The sequence below is a fragment of the Oenanthe melanoleuca genome, chromosome 6, assembly GCF_029582105.1.
Source record: "Oenanthe melanoleuca isolate GR-GAL-2019-014 chromosome 6, OMel1.0, whole genome shotgun sequence".
Classification (NCBI taxonomy): domain Eukaryota; kingdom Metazoa; phylum Chordata; class Aves; order Passeriformes; family Muscicapidae; genus Oenanthe; species Oenanthe melanoleuca.
Window position 1 is genome coordinate 17,629,976 of NC_079340.1, and position 17,415 is coordinate 17,647,390.

The following is a 17,415-nucleotide window of genomic DNA, read 5'->3' on the forward strand; positions in this document are numbered from 1 at the left end:
CCACGGAGCAAACTGCAAAATAAGGATATGCTGATAAGGGACTTAGGTCAGATCTGTAACTCTGAGCCTCCTCAGTGTAAGCCAGGAGGAAATCACGTTGGTGTCTGTGATAAAATCTGCTTTGACCTTCCTCATGACCTGGCAGCCAGGTCATCCTGCTGTGCTTTATAAAGAGCTGTAAGCCAGCACATCCACACACTGAACACTTCCATCAGCAGAGGGCAGATCTGAGTGGGATCACATCCTTCCATTACCAAAACGCCTCAGGGCTCATCTCCACTTGTACAGTTTTGTATACTTCCTCCTTCCACTCTGTCTTGAGGATCCACTCACCTCTCCTGTAACCATCCAGCAGGCACTCATTCTGACCCAACAAACTTCCAGTTTAATAGCCAGAAAATGGTATCACTTTGTTAAATTTCAGACTCAATGAAAGCCCTGACAGGCAGTATGGATTTTTTTTCCCATTTATTTGAACTGCCAAGGTAAATCCTACTGGTTTCAACAAAACTGTGAATAACAGGTTTTTGTCTTGTGGCTCAATCAGGAGAAGTTAGGTTTCAAATTATAACTATTTCGTGCTATAAGAAATTAAGTTTTGATTTTGTTTCCAGTTTCACTTCAAAACTAATCTAAAAGTTGAAATGTTTTAAGAGGTGCTGCTGCAACATCCTAGCTTTTTCAGAATTATTCTTCCATTAATTTGTGCCTAAAATACATTGCTGAATTTAATGTGAGCTAATATTTGGCATTAGTTCTACATTAGTAAAATTTACCAGCAACTTTTGTATTCTCCTAAGTAATCTGGTACTCCTTCATTCTGGTTATTTTTACATGCCAGAACTATGGTAAAAAAAATAAATTAATATAGATTTCACTTAAAATCAGGCTTTGGTGCATCCAGGCATATTCTCTAAACTCACTCACTGCAGTCTGAGCTCTCTCAGACAGGTATTTTAATTCCTGTAAATATCAAGAACCACTTTCCCCCACACAGCCAACATCCTCAGGCTGTAGTATCAGCCCTTCTGGCAGCACAGCATCCTCTGGCGGATGGTTACAGAGGTACCAGAGCTCCTGGCCCCCTCCCCATCACCACCAGGATGTGGAGAACCACATTGCACACACAGGCAGTAAGAAAACTCACCTGTCACATTTAAATCTCTATTGCAGAAACCCACAGGAATGGAGTTGAATAAAACTTCTCTGCCTCATCCCAGGCCACATTTTACAACTATGACCAAACTGTAACCTGGTTGGTACTCTCCAAATTCCAATCTACATTCATGTTACAAATAATGTCATTATAAAAATAAATATCCCAAAAATTTGCTTTTATCAAAAAAGTAAGCACCTAAATCATCTCCACACTGAAATACCTTAGCACTCTCCAACTTCAGCATGAAAATATCATCAGCCCCCTGTTTTCCTGACTTGCATGTAGTTATATACACTCTCTGCTACTTTACCTCCCCCTCTAAAAATAAATTAGCTTTATTTAACTGGAAACCTACCATCTATATTGACACAGACTTCACAAAAGACATCAAACATCTCACATTGAAATGTTACCTTGTATGTTCCCCTCAGTCTCCCTTTGATATTATTTGTACAGCTCACCTGGTAATTATTTATTTTAGTCAAGAGGTAAAGCTTTTATTATCAGTCTCTGGAGAAAGCACATCTTTTTCTTATTTTATTTCATGCAGCACCATGTCTCAGTCAATTGCTATGATTGTTAATTTTTTATGCTGTCTTAGCTTTCCATCTCCTTAGCTTCTGGTCGTGACTGTAATAGTTAATTTCATTAGGGAGACACTTAGCAACTTCATCTGCAAGTCAACAACATGGATCAGATAGAAATTTTTAGAAAGAGGAATTATTTATGGCTATTAACAGCATTGATGCTTATATTGCATGCCTCACAGAATACAATAATTGCATAGAGGTCAGAAGAAAACTTTTATGGATGAGCACAGCCTGCCTTTAGAGCAGCAGCTATTTCAGATTACTGGGACCAAAATATCTGCTTTGATAATCTGATGCAGTACATCAAGCCCCTGATTCTTAATGGTAGAAATACATTATTTGTGCTTATCTATTTAATGGAATTATGGAATCAGCAGAACATAAGGAAGAAAACAAATCAATAAATCAGACTCACAACTCAGCAAATACTTTACATGCTCTAGAGTTCTGATCCAGCAATGCATTTTCAGTAACACCACACAGGCTGGTTTCACCCTTCCCGTTGTCATCAGCTGATTATTGATTTAGTTATACATCTAAGTTCTAATCAGAAATCCATGTAGAAAGGATTCCAGCTGTCCTAGAGAAAAGGTTTAGCACAGCAGCAGTGAAATGCCAGGCACAGACCCACACCACACCCACTGGGGCAGGGAAACAAGGCAATGGCAGCACAGCAAGGTGACAACAGATCAGGCAGACCCACAGGTGGCACTAACCAGTCAAGACATTTTGGGATGGTAAATCACTAGAGAAGGCAAGAATCACAGTTACAGACCTCCAAATTACTCCTGTGACTGGAAGTGACACTGGCACACCGAAGTTCTGATATCCAGATTAAGACAGGAGCAGGAATATGAGCCAAGGCAGTGAAGTTCTGCTCAACACTCACTTGCAAATGCCTGAAACTACACAAAATAAGCTCCCCTCCAAAAACCCCTCACTTGGTTGTCATGCCTCTAATAGTAAAATCAAGGATTATCCTGAGGAGTGGATGGGTGAAATTGGATGGAACCCCTTGTTACAGAGGCAGCAATCCTGACCCATAGTGCCACACACAAGAGTTCCTCAGACCTGCTTCCAAGCTATATCCACATTCCTGTTTTCTCATCACATCTCTTTTCTACTCTGAACATGCACATAATAGAGACAACATCTTCTCTTCCCCATCCACACCATCCCCCCTTTCCTAGTTCAATCCTGCCTTTTATAAATCTCTCCTCTCCTTCTCCCACTCCAAGCTCTGAACACCACTAGAGATTTGAGCACTCAGAAAGTACTTACTTAAACCAGACATGGAAATCAATCATGTCAATGCAATTCAATATCAATTAAAGCTGTAATCTTTTGAAATTTCATAGGCAGTTAGCTAAAATCAATATAGAAATTATAATTGATTTTGGCCAACAAACTGTCCTACAATAAAGGCACTTTGCTCTGGTGTTCTTACAGTCTGATGACACAATGACACTACATATTATTTCTAATATAATCTTTGTTTTAACTACTAGCCACAAAGGGAACAGGCTTCCCATACTGTGAACAGTATTCTCAGTTGGTTTATTTAACTCAAATTTGGCCTTATAAAAAGGACTCATTGGAAATGCAGGTAGTATGGCTATAAAGAGATACTGAATTTCCTTTCACTGCATTGCAAGCAATAAAATACTTGGTTTAGATTTTTCTGTGTCCATCACAGAACCATATTTGTCTTTGATTGCTAAGATACCAGAGTCAGTAAGCACAAACAAAACCAAGATACTTCCACAGCACAATCTGAGAATTAAGCATCTTGAAACACTATAAAAAAAGAATTAAAGGCAGAATATTTGTAGTGGTTGGTGACAAGATATTTATAGGCAACTAGAAGAATCTCAGTTATAAAGAACTGGCAAGAGCTTTTAGTTCCCTCAAGACAGAGCAGCAATCTCTACAGAAACAAAAAGATGATGCAGAGCCACGTGGCTGCTCCCATTTTGTGATCTAGATGAGAATTGCCACATTCAGAAGCACTACCATAAGAGCCAGCCTGTGCTCCATCACTTCTAGTCAATAAACCTGCACCTGTCTACTCAGAACATTTTATAAAGTGATGTGCTATGTTCTACTTCCTTCCTTTGATTTGGTTTTTTTTTTTCTGTCAAAATAAAAATAAGAAAGGAAAAAGAAATGGGTCTGGAAAGACATTTTTTTCCCCAAGAAACCCCTTAAATGCATTACACTGGAAGCAGTTCTGTAACCTTACAGTATAACCAAAAGAAAAGCAGGGAGACAGTTTTACATATGTTTTTCTACTAACTTGTATAAAAAACCAAAACAAAACTCCAAGTCTGAAGGGAAGGATCTATTTGCATAACTATTTACTTTTTATTAAGTTCCTGCAAGTAAAACTGTGTTTCCAAAGACCAGTTCGTAAATCTAAAATCAAACATGAACTGCTACAATTTACTGTAGTATAAACCAGTGTAATTTCACTCTCAGACCAGGAATGACTGCTGTTAGAAATTGACTATATTTACAGCCTTTCAGCCCTTAACTGAAGAGCAGAAACTTTGGCTATAGATTGGTTACCTGTAGGTTAGCACATTCTGTTTTAAAAATACAAACCCAAATAAACAAAACAAAACAAAACAAAACAAAAACCAGACACCAAACACAGTCATAGACAGCTTTGAGCAGAAAAATATCAAAGGGAAGGACTAAGAAAGATCTGAATAGCAAGGCAATTTTCAAAAAGCATATTTCAGCCATGGCTGAAGAATCTGGGCCAGCCTGAAGGACTCTGAAAGGGAAAGATGAATGCCCAAAAAGGAGCCCAAATGGCTTGTGAAATTACACCTGTTCATGAAGGAGACACAGAACAGGTTCACCTCCTCTCAAAGTCCAAAAGCTGAGGGTTCTGCTCTCAAGATCTCTCTTTTCCCTTCTGCACTGCCAGACCAGTCAGGGCTTTTTCACTGGCAAGCTGCACACACACTGAGGAGCTCTGAAGAACAACACTAGACTGTAGAAATCCTTCATATCAGCATGTTTTCAGGCTGAACATGCTGACAGTATGTGGCAGAAAGGGAGGCAAGGTTTCCTGCCAGGGCACACCCAAAGAACCCTGCTGGAACACACACGACTGCATCTGGTACTGAAATCTGTGTATCCCGAGTGTGCCATGAGCTCAGGCACAGCAGCACTCACTGAAAGTTGCCTAGAGCCTTTTTTAGGGTCATCAGAGCTGGCCCAGCTTTTACACTAATCTTCAGCAAGCTCCCAGTATTTCCTTTGTAGAATACATAGAAAAACAATGACTGTTCCACCAGTACAGCACTTAGGGAACACAGCCAGAAACAAGGCAAAGATATGTTAGTTTGAGGGAAGTTGCATCCTGACTGACATGAAGAAATTAATCCTGGAGTCTTTGTGGTGTGCAAGAGCCATGACCTTTCATCACCTTACACATGGCATAGTCAGCTCTGTATAAGGCACATTCTAAATCAGAAAAATAATTTTATACTCCAGTGACCTGGGTGATGTGACTATAAAAGCCACTTTACTGATCAGAGTTACTTTCCAAAGTGTGCAGGTAGATTATTAAACATGGCAGCAGAGGGATAAGACTGAAGAAAGAAAAGAATCAGCTTCAATCATAGTTCTCTTTTCCAATGACACAAAGTTCAAGGCTTCCATGGAATATACTAACCAATGGTGATGTTTTGTCTTTATTACATCAGAGAACACACACAGTAGCACAAACTGATACACAGGACCTTTCCAAGGAAACCCAAGTATATTTGATAATCAATGCAATCCACCCCACACAATACCAAAAAAAAACCCAACTCAAAACATACAGTGAGTGGGATAATTTAATCCTTTTTTCCTGAACAGCAAGTGACATTAATCATCAAACTATTGTTACAAATTGATGGCATGTTGGACTTCAGGAAAAGTGAAGGATTTTGGCAATCCATTACTATCATACAGGTAAAGGGGCATTGCTTCTTTGGTTGGCATTTCACACTGGAGACCTTTCAGCTATTGTACAAAATAGTCCTGAACTTAATTGGCTGTCACTATCAGCAAGAAGGCCAGCAGGTCTCAAATCTACAAAATAATTTTTTTAAATGAGTTTAACCTTGCATTTGCAAAAGAATTTGAATTATGGCTTCAGGTTGTAGGAATGTCTGGTGATTTTAACCTGTCAATGAACAAACCTTAAACACTTGCCACCAGCTGTTCTCAAGACTGCCCAGCAAATCCATGAAGCCATGCCAGTCTTCTCAAACCACGAGCATTAGACTGTGGATAAGTGCCAAGATGAAGGGATAATGACTTAATTCTTTCTGCTACAACAGATTGACCTACCAATTTACAATCCTGTAAAGTGAAACAGCCCATGCCCTTTGTTATTGCAAAACCAGAGTGACATATTGATAATATGAGAACATGTACAGAAACTGCTCCCAGCAAGCGCCCATATTTTAAAGTCCCTTTATCTGAGGTCTCCCATCTGGATCCACTGCAGACTGTTCAGAGGGCAGGTCAGCACTTAGGTCAGAGCTGTTTGATGTGTTGCTTTGAAGCACATGCAGCTGTTGGACACTATGGACCACAAAGTTATCTAGCAAACCCAAGCACCAGCTCTCCTCTCCCACTGAACCCTGGCACAATCTCTAGAAGGCTGTACTTCTTCTCTGTCTGGTTGGTCAGAACTGCATACCTGACAAGAGAATTGCATACCCCACACTGCTGAAGGCATCTCTGCTGCTGGCAAAACTCCTGTGATCCCATGGGCAACCACACTGAGCTACAGCTCACCACTGCCAGAAGAAAAATGTCTTATTCCTTTCTTCCTGCTTCCACTCTGCTCTTTCCACCTGCCAATACACCCAGCCTTACACTCCTACACTGACAAGGTGAGACCTTTTCATAAGAAAAGTTGCTCACTGGAATGGTAGAAAGTTCTAAGATTTCTTTTCTTCCAGGTATTTTAGTGAGTCATATCAGGTCAGAGAAGGAAGGCTGAATGAATACCTTGAATTCCCTCTGCAATCAGCAACAGCCCTCTGTAATCTTCCCAATGGCTATGGCTATTAATTTTTCATAATCTTTCAAGTCATAGTAGATTAAGGAGCAAACAAAAAAATGCTGACCACAGTAACATTCAGTTTGGAGCTGGGACTGTGGCCTGAGCTTGTACAGCACCAAACAATGTGGAGTTCTGACCAAAATTGTAGCTCTACAGCACTGCAGAGGCACTCCAGTCACCCATGTGCTTTAGTTAAATACTGTCTGTCCCATGCCAAGAACATGGACCATATTCTTGAGACAGCAGCTGCCTGCATCAATGGCTCCTAAAATTGATGTTATGACCACCAAAGACATTTGTCCACCCTGCTTCAAGGGATATCACTTTCCGAAATTATTCTGGACTGAAAAAATTAGAATCTAGAGGAGAGAAAACTGTCTCAAGGCATTTTGCCAGCAGCTGGCTAAAAGATGAAGTGATACCAGAACCCAGCCACTTTCAGCAATAAACTTCCCTGAATTCAGCCACAACTTTGTATTTCTCTTCTTTCAGTCACCCAAAGATCAGGAGGGTGTTCATTCCTACCCTACTTTTCAGGGTATAACATTGAACCAAGAGCTCAGTGTGGCTATTTCAACACTGTGGGACCTGGTTTTAACGTGCAAACAAATTCTGCTTCCTACTGTGTGCAACAGCTGAGTGACTTGCTGCACCACCAGGGTTGGTCTGGGGACAGAGGCAGAAGAAATACAGGAATTCTTATCCTACATTAACTCACACTCTGAATCTAGTACTCAGATTGTTGAGCCATAAGTATTTGTGACATTACTGGCTAATAAAGCAAAGGTGGCTCCTCCTAAACTGGAGGTATGCAAAAGAGTATTAACCCTGTGCTTACAGTTCTAAAGAGATCATGAGCAACCCAGCCCCTACTCACACCACAGAATCAGTTCTCACTTTAGAAACAACAGCTTCTTTGGCATCTATTTCTTATACCACGGGGTTTTTTCAGTACCAGTTCACAGGATGATAATCTTAGTGAAGCATAACAATTCTTAACACCTGCTTTTAAGAGGAAGGATACTACAAGTAACTTGTTTCAACCACAGCAAAAACCTAGTATCTCCTCTCTTTAGAGATCTTCATAAAGACTAATTTACAGCTCGTTGGGCACAAAGGATGCACTGAAAAGCTCTGTGGAAAGAATACATGTTAGAAAGACTGTCAGCAGGAACTTCCCTCCCCCATGTTAGTTTAAAACTTAAATTTGGGCAGAGTCTAGGCACAGATCCTTTCCTCTTCCAGCTCAGCACACAGCTCACACTGCAGCCTCATGAAGGAGTTTCCCTTTCCCAGCAGTGAGCCCTTACCCTTGCATCAAACTACCCCTGCCCATACTGCAAGGAGCTGAAGGAAACAAATTAAGTTCTTTATGCTGCTGTGCTTGCCATCATTTACCACAAATGTAAGGGGGAAACCAGCAAGGAAAGAAAGTAATTCTGGGAGTAATCTTCCAATGAAGAGTAATACATTTATACAGGTAGTAAAAGTGCAGGTGACTGCTCTCTCAGGAGAGAGGTGCTAGCATTTGTAGCCCTTCCACTGTGCTATTTACAGACTGCCAGTTTCACCCTGTACTCCCTCAGTGATGTTCTATTACTAATTAGAGAGCCTATGGCTTTGTGATTTTTTAATATTTAATTCCCTCCCCACAAGCACTCTCCCCAGCAGTCCAGCTGCCCTTAGAGTTGAATTACTGCTCTTTCTCAATGCCCCTTTCCTTCCCCAGGAGGTGAGGCTATGGTTCCTTATTTCAAATTCAGATTGCCTGTGCTTAATAAGCTGGTGCCTGCCTGCAAAATGTTCAGGGCTTTTTCTAAGGAGAATAACTGCCTGCCTGAGCCTTCAGGCAGGGACAGAAAGCTGCTATTGCCACAATCAGCAATTACTCCAGCACACACCATGAATCCAGTTGGAGAGGGGCATCTCCACAGAGATGGGAGGATCACACCTTTGAACAGCTCATGTCCTTCTTCATGGGACATGCCACAAACCTGTCTCTGGAGGATCCCACAAAGATCACTCTCTTGACCCTGTCTCTATATGGACTCTGCCACTGAATCAGGATAACAGAAATGAAAAGAAAAATTAGAGCCCAGAGCCTGTAACCAGCTCATTCCACACACCCCTGCAGCAGAGCAGCACAGTGCCAGGAGCCTGACCCTGCACCAAGGAACAAAAGTCATTCCCTGCATCCTTCACCTCCCTAGGGCTGCACACAGACAGAAGGGATCCTTGCAGTTTATTGTCCCCCACTTTACCCCTTAATCTGGTTCTACTTCTTCACTCAGCCTTCAGGGCAGTTAATCCAAGACTGCACTAAGTCCAGCCCAATGCCTCCCTCCACAGCCCCTGTACTCCTGCCTTAGGATTTTAACTCAGCAGTTTCATCTCAAGCTCCTCCAAAGCAACCTGACAAAACCCAGGCTCATGCTGCAGGCAGCCCTGCCACCACCTCCTCCTGCTCCTCATCTCAAGAGACGTCTTCTTCCACCAAACTGAGCTATAAACCAAATTATACTTACCACCTCCTCATCCTTGCCTTTTACCCACATACCTTTCCAGAGAAGAGCTTTCAAACTTAAAGAATCACTGTAAGGATGAGGGGTAGTGACCCACCCCTCGCAGATGGGCTCCCCATTAATGGTGGCTGCTCTCTGCCAGCTGCACCAGCCACTTGGATTGCTCCCACCCCTGTTCTGGGATAGCTGTGTACAGCACCAGGAGCTGCACACAAACCAGAGCCCCTCAAAGCAGAGCTGAGGCTGCAGGGGCTGAGCTGGCATTTGGTGAGGGGCACTAGACACAGGAGAGCTCCCCTTTTCCATCCTTCACTGGCTGCTGAAACTGTGGCTCTTCACACAGCATCAGGGAAATGCCTCTGTTCTACTACAGGCATGTGAAGGATATCAGTACATTTGCACCACCCTAACTAGCCAAGATGTCTCCCATCACTTTATCCAAACTCTAAGTTTTAATTAAAACAGACAAAAAAAAAAAAGAAGGTTTTTTTTATTTTGGCTGCAAGGAAAATTTTCAACATACTGTAACATATTTATGAGCATGCCACAAACAGAAATAATAGGTCAGGGCTTCACCCAAAAATAAAAAGTCCTAATAAGGGGAGGAGGGTTATTCTTAGTGCTCTAGAACTGAAACAGACTGTGCTGAAGACAGGAATACTGTAAGTTATATATCATGGCAGCAGGCTAACTCTCTTTCTATACAGGGCAATCACATCACCCATTAAGATACAAATGCCTCTAGTCAGTCCAGTTTCCATTTTGTAGCACATTTAAATGCAACTGGGCTGGCAACCTTTTTGGGACTTTTCAAGCCAAGGTTCAAATGCTTTATTTTATTTTTTCATCTCTTAAAAACAATGAAATATAAATGCATTCCTTGAGACTGAAGGATGTTGTCTGAAAACTGTCTTCTCTCCAATCTTTACGGAGAGTTCTCTTGCCTCCACTGTGCAAGGCTATATTTTTATGCCCTATCACATAAGAAGAATGTGAAAATAGATGTTTTCCATTGTAGTCACTTATTTTGGGATCCTGGACTCTGCCAATTGCTGCACATGAACAGCTATAGAAGAAAAAGTAATGCAAAATCCATTCAGATCTAGCCAGAATGACTGATTTCCCAGAAGAACCATTTATGCACATTAAGGTTTTCCATCTGTGAGATTTTACACCTTCCTAGATCTTATGAAAAGAACATGTACCTCTGAACACATATTTTGGAGTTACAGATGTGAGGTTGCTGGTGGAACAGCAAAGACTGCCTTGTACTTGATAGTTACTTATAGTCAGGCAAATTATCTTTGTTCTCTACTGATACCCTGGATGTCAGGCTCAAGTCCAGACCACACATTTTCAAAAGCTTAAATGTCTTTAAGTCCAGGAGCTTTCTTAAGGACCATCTACAAATCAAACAAAAATGACAGCATCAAACATCACAATTCAATGTTTAAAGATACATTCCCAGGAGAGAACTGGAAATAAAAGAGAAGTTGGTGAAGAATTACTGTTTGCACAAATGGGGAGAGCCTGAAGCAAAGAGCTAGCTAGCCACATACACATGTGGTTAGCTAGGCACACTGCTGCCTTCTGTCACACTCAAGTAAAACCACAGGCTGTTCCCTGTGTATTCCCCCTTCTCTCCTCTTCAATCTGTCTGATCAGAGAAGTCATGTTGCCTCCTTTCCACAACAGAGTCCTCAATGGCAGAGCTAACAGTGACCACTCTGAACAGTCAGCCAAACTCATGCAGCAGATAAACTGTCCTTGTTGATGCTCCCTGTACGCAGAACATTCTTGCATCCTTCTGAGTACTTTGCTTGTCTGCTGTTTATCACCTGAACCTTCATCAGCAATCCCAACTGAGCATGAACTGCCATTTCCTATTCAGCTCAGTCTGCAAGGTGGGACACTTACCTTCAAGAAGCATTCAGCATCTCCAGCATAGCCTGTTTACAGTTCCTGTGAACTAGAGATATAGAAGAACCTTGCAGGACTAGGTCCTACTTGGTAAGCTTCACAAGAGGTGACCAGTGATTTGCCACAGCATTGTAAAAGTAAGAAAATTCCTAAGGTTTCCAAACCCAGCATCCCAGCTCTTTTCATGAGTCCTAAATTAATTTAGAAATAAACTTACCTATGCACAGTTAATAAACCAAACAGAACAAACCCAGAGAGAATGACACATACTGCTATAAATTGAAATTGAATCACAAGGATACACTACAGTTTGTCCCCTGAGTATCACTAGCCCCTAGGTATCTAGAATGCCTGTCCCACACCTAGACTTCAAAATGTATTAATACACAAATTAGTCTCTCCCAGGTGATTTGAAAGAAGTGGAAGGATGGCAGGCATGACAAAGCCTTCCTGTATGATCTTAGTAGCATCATCTAGCTTGTCTCATCAGAGCTCTAATAGCCACCAGGAATGCTGGATAACATATGCATTAAAAGACTCTCTTAGAAGGGGGATGGCAAAGAAGCAGCATCTACAAGTCTTGCTGAACTTCTACAGCATTGTGTAACTAAAAAATAAATTCTTATGATTTTACTGTTTGTGCAGCAGTACATATCTGATCCTGACACCTCCAGATGGCAGGAAGCTGCTTCTTTCCAAGATGCTAACAGCTATTTAATGGGCTGTTGGTATTTCAAGGACTGTTCATCACGTAATACAGCTTTCAATATATGATGCAGTGACATTTGGCTGAAAGTACCTGTCTTGGAATCACAGTACCTAGAACCAATGATACTTTTCCTATTTGACAATACTGGCATGGCTGAAGAAAACCCTTATCTTTACACACACTTCTGACTGTGTTAGCTTTAGCTTCTAAACGACATTAATCTAGTCAGTTTCCAATGGGCAGATAGATATCCCTCTGACACTGTCATTAGTTTGTGAGTGGCAATGATGATTTCCAAAAGCCATGTCAAACCAGTAGCTGATGTTGCCCCTGAGGATCACGGAATGCATTCCCTGCCAGAGCATCTCTTCCAGGTGACCTGACACCGAGACAACAGCTGTGCCCAGCCCCAGCTCTCTGCTTTACAAACATGCACACTACACCTCGCAGCTCCAAATGACTGCTCAAAGCATCTGTTGCAAACCCAGGGCAGGTTTTCCTTCCTTCCTTTTGTCTTGCCCACAGCTCACAGAACGAATATCTCCACCTCCTGCATGGAGCCCTGCAAGGATAACGTGCTACAGCAAACTGTTCTCCGAGATGCTGCAGGTAAACTAGACACACCTGTCTCCAGCCTTTATAATGAATTCAGCGTTAGAAACATAGCATCAGCAACCAGCGCAGGGGTGAAAAGGCTATGTCGAGTCCCAGGACTGAGCACAATTTATTTTTTTTAAATTTATCTCTGCTGCTCAGCCCAGGCATCGCAGAGCCGGTGACCACCAGCCCAGGTTTCCTCCCGCTGGTTCACTCTCCCCCAGCAGCGGCTCCGCTGCCTCCCAGGGCAGCTCCGGCCAGCCGGGTGGGACACCCTCCGCCTGTCCCCTGCCAGCCGCCGTGCCGCCAGGGGCTGGGCTCACTCACCTCTCCTGGCATGTCTGATCTTGGGGCTCAGCATGCTCCCGGTCAGCGCCCGGCCCCGGCCGCCGCCCCGCGCATCGCCGCTTCAGGCGGGGCTGGGGCAGCCGCGCCGCATCATCTCTCCTCCGGTGGGTGAATTCCCGTCGGGAGCAGTGTGTGTGCCGGCTGTGGCTGCTGCGCTCCGCTGCCGTGTGAGCGATGTGCCGCCCGCTCAGCCCCGCTCGGCATCAGCACACGCTCTGCTCCGCAAGCACCAGAGCAGGAGCCGAGCCTGATTCAGCGCGATTTCCTCTGCGCTGCAAGAAATAGCGAGCGCGCTGGTCCCCAGGGCAGCGGCGTGCTCGGCCACCTGCTGCGCCCTGCATCCCTGCGGGGCGGCATCCCGCACAGATGGGGAGCCGGGGGACGAGCATCCCCGGAAAAATAGCTCGCCCGCACTGACAGACTCGCAGGATAGGCACAAGGGAATGAATGCCTTCGTTACATTTGACATCGCATTGCATTTCAGCACCCATCGTTTTTAATTGCACTCTTTGCTAAACTCACCCTTACCCCTCCCCGGGAGGGAGGCAAGCCTGCAGTTCTGCAGTCAGTAATGAAAGGACAAATTGTTTGTTGAAATAGATAAAAACTATTAAATAGTATCTATAAAATATAAATAGATAATTGGAAGATAATTGCTTCTGAGTAATGGACATATCCTGACCCTGGACTGCTTGTAGCTCCATCTGCCTAGCAGTTCCTTCTATGAGTGCCAAAAAGGGGTAAATACTTCCCTAGCAGTGTACATGCCCTGCAGTATCACCCTGCAGCTTTGTATTGCTGAGCTGTACTGACAAAAGGCGTCTGATATTGGCAGTTTTATTCTCTTCCAAGATCCATCATATCTTGGATATTGAATGCTGGCTATCAAGTTATATCTCCAATACTGGCAGAGGTTCTCTGGCTCTTAGCAAAGGTTGTACTTCTCAATGTGCAGACTGCAGCAATGGCTAAGATGTTTTGGACCTTTAAGCTTACAAGTGATTTAAATCTTTGGGGTCATGGTGACATGAACTCCAACGTACACACCTGTAAGCAAGGATAGAAGTGGGATCTGAACTACTGTCTCAGCTCTGAACACACAGCCTCCTGCAGTTATCACCCCACTAATGATCTCTTTTAGCTGGGTTTCAGCACAATGAAGAATGGCTGACTGCTGGTCCCTTAGCCAGCAAACTCAGCGAGCATCCTGACACCATGGATAAGCAGAAGCATCAGGAGAAAGGTGTTACATTCCTGCCTTTCTCTCCAACCTGAGACCTTGGATCAAAAAGTCATTCTGACCAGCCATTTAATAGAACTCTTTATCTCTCCATATTTTTAGCAATTCCTGTCTGGTTTGGTGCTGTTTATACATATCATTTTGCAGTTGTGCAGGAAGTCAAAAGGTGTGTACAGTAAACATGACAAGGCATAAAGCTGACTGAACTTTTAACCTCATGGGAAGCACAGAACACTTCATCCTGCTAAGTCACTTCCCATGAAAACTTGTTTTCCCCTCTGGGAAAAAAAAATGACCTATATAAATAATTATCATGTTTATGACTAAAATGAAAACATTCAAGCTAAGTTCAACACCAAGTGCTAACTTCCAAGTATTTCTTGTTAAATAAAAAATACTCAGTGCAAATAGAAACGTTCAATTTGACTCTGTATTGCTTTGACTTAAACATTTTCAGCCCTTCTTGAAGCAATTTTCAAAGTATAACCATAACTTAAGTGATTTTTTAAAGTCTAAAAAAGTGGAGGTGGGCTGGGTTTTTTTCCCTGCATTTAAGTATTGTTCTGAAGTTCAGGTCTGAAATTCTCTGACACTATTTGGAGGAAATAAAATGCTTGACAAGGAAAGGAAAGCAAACAAAATTCAAACAAGCCAGCTGAGAGAAAAAAAACCAAAACAACAAAACAAACAGAGAAACAAAACCCAAAAAAGAAAACCAAAAAAACAAAACCAACAACAACCAAAAAAACCAAAACGAAACACAACAAAACAATCACCTCCAGCAAATGGTTCCACACTAGCTACAATACTTTGGTGTGAAAATTTAGGGAAACCGTTCCTCAAAGAAACACTAAGAGTAGATCAAGTAGAAAGGTAGCACAGGTTTCTAGAAGGAACCAGATACTAAGGGAATGTTTAATTCCTTCAGCTTCTGTACTGAACTGCCTTAACTAATGAAGATAATTGGGACAAGTTATCTCAATGATTTATATTTTCCTTAATTCTCCTCTGTGAGGTTAACAGCTGCTTTCCCTCCCAGCAGCAGAGGTGTTCTCCCATGTAAGCACAGTCTGCAAAGATAGGAGAAACCTGTGTTGTGATCCTGAAGTGCATTAACAGCCTTAATGGCCCTAACACCTAACACATGTGGTCACCATGCACACCCTCTGCCCACAGGTCCAGGATATCTATTTAAGCCCAGGCTTGGGCTTCATATCTAGCTTAAACTGTCTAGTAGGAGCATTAGTTGTTAGTATGCCTGTAGTGATATATGAATTTGTGTTATGCTCTATAGACTGTTTTTTTTTAGCCAGGCCTTATATCTCCCTTAATGCTGTGGCTCTACCTAGTAATTGGAATATTGTGTGTGATGTTGGTAATCATTATTCTACATAATTCTCATTCTTAGCTGTGAGATGTTTTCCTAGCTTGACCCTAGACCTGCTTCTCCATTGTCATAAATGTGTTTGATGTGCTTGAGTTCTGATTGGACCTGGGCACTTCTTAATCTTTCCTCCCTACTTCATTTGGGTACTATGGGGACCATGGCCTATCTTGCTGTGTTCTCCCTCCCTTTTCCTCAGGGAGAAAAGGGGATTTGCTGGTTATTCTATTCCAGATCTGGGCTCAAAGGGTTGTACCATTTAGCAGGCTTCTCAGAGTGACTTAGGAAGCTGCTAAGCTGTAGGAAATACAGTTTTTATGACTGATCTGAGTCGAGACAGGCATCCCTGATGGCTTGGGATGTCAGAGTGACAATGTATACCAGTTGTTGCAAACCACTACTTCATGATTATATTATATTGGTCAAATCCAGAATGAAAATCTATTGTAGAGTGTTAAGTATCTAGTAGGCTAGAAAATAGAAATCCATTGACTAACCACATACTGGAGAAGTGCTACTATGTAACTCTTATGTGGATCTAAAAATAAATGTGGACATTAATCATCTGCTGCCTTTTTGGACTGTGGAAAAACTCTTCTGTCTATCACAAGTGTTCTGCATTGATGGCTAAGCACACAAAATGAAGGCAGGTGATATGACCTAGGGATTAGGAAGCTTAAGGAGAGTGAGGAGATGGGGACTCCAGTCTTGATGACAGCTGATTTCCCACGATTTTAAATGCCAGGCCATGTCCACGTTACTGCAGTGTTTTGAGATGGGGGATAGGCAGGTGCAGTGTGATGCAGAGGGTGACAGTGGCTGCTGCAGCAGGACACTCTCAGGAGCTGTGGCTCCGTGCTGGGGCTGCGGAGCGCGGCGGGCGCTGCCACGGAAGCGTGCGTGGGCCACTGGAGCTGTGAGGCTGCTTGAATGGATCTCTGTTTCCCCAGGCTGCACACACAGCATGCTGTCACCTACCAATTACCACACTGTACATCCTTTTTTCCTCCTCCTCATCTTCTGCTCCCATCTGCAGGCCAAGGACTTGCTGTAACTAGCTGACTGATAACATTTCCTTTGCTCGTCGGCGTGATGCACCTGGATCAAAGCCCAGGATCAAATCACCCTGGGCTTTGGCCCCACTGAATTTCACATCCAGTTTATTTAGACTGTAACCAAAATTGTAATCTGTTCTAATATGTTATAAAGTGGAGTTTATGAAAAAGGGTCCAGAGAAACTAGGAAAGACTGTGGCGTGTGTTTTGAGATCAAGAACTGCAGCAACATCTCTTCTGCAAGGCAAGTTTGAATTGTTATGGATTCAGGAATTGTGGAATTCTGCTGAAGAAGTTTGTGCATAAATTAACAATTTCAAGTATCTAATGACCAGAAGGAATTTCAATTTTATATAGCCCTTGCTTACAGGCTAAGTGGTCACCACTTGAAACCTCTTGATGCTGATGATGCTACTGATATTCCAGATGAAAAAGGCTACTGGTGTTTCAGCTGCCAGCTGCCAGTGATTTTATTGGCAATCTTGGGGCTTATAGCAAGAAACTCAAACCATGAAGAGAGAATTTTCCTGTTCTTCTTTGAAGATGGCCTCTCTAGTACCACATAAACTGATGATGCAGAATGGAGAAAGCTGTGTAGATGTTCTAGAGCACCTCTAGAAACAATTGGAAGTTCAAAGGTATCTTTGAGGATAAAAAGGTAATTCAGGAAAAATTTTAGTTCAGGGATTATCTAATGCCAAGGGACAAAGAATGGAGCAATTTCTTTAGGTTTTGCTGAAAAAGGCATAAGCCTAATGACATCTTGGGCTTCCCAGGGGTAATGCTCACTGCACGAGGCAGTGACTGTGCCAAA

At 42.7% G+C, this 17,415-nt stretch overlaps 1 protein-coding gene across 4 annotated transcripts in view; it reads right to left on the reverse strand.

Annotated features, from left to right (window-relative positions):
• ARHGAP22 (Rho GTPase activating protein 22) overlaps positions 1-13,359 on the reverse strand; it is a 123,211-nt gene extending 109,852 nt beyond the window's left edge. For 2 of the 4 annotated variants that reach the window (XM_056494603.1, XM_056494601.1), the window contains exon 1: positions 12,902-13,359. In XM_056494603.1, the coding sequence (XP_056350578.1) occupies positions 12,902-12,935 (34 nt within the window). In that variant the 5' untranslated portion in view covers positions 12,936-13,359. The remainder of the gene's footprint in view (positions 1-12,901) is intronic. The other 2 variants (XM_056494602.1, XM_056494600.1) reach the window with 2 other exon arrangements.
• Between the last annotated feature and the right edge of the window lie 4,056 nt (positions 13,360-17,415).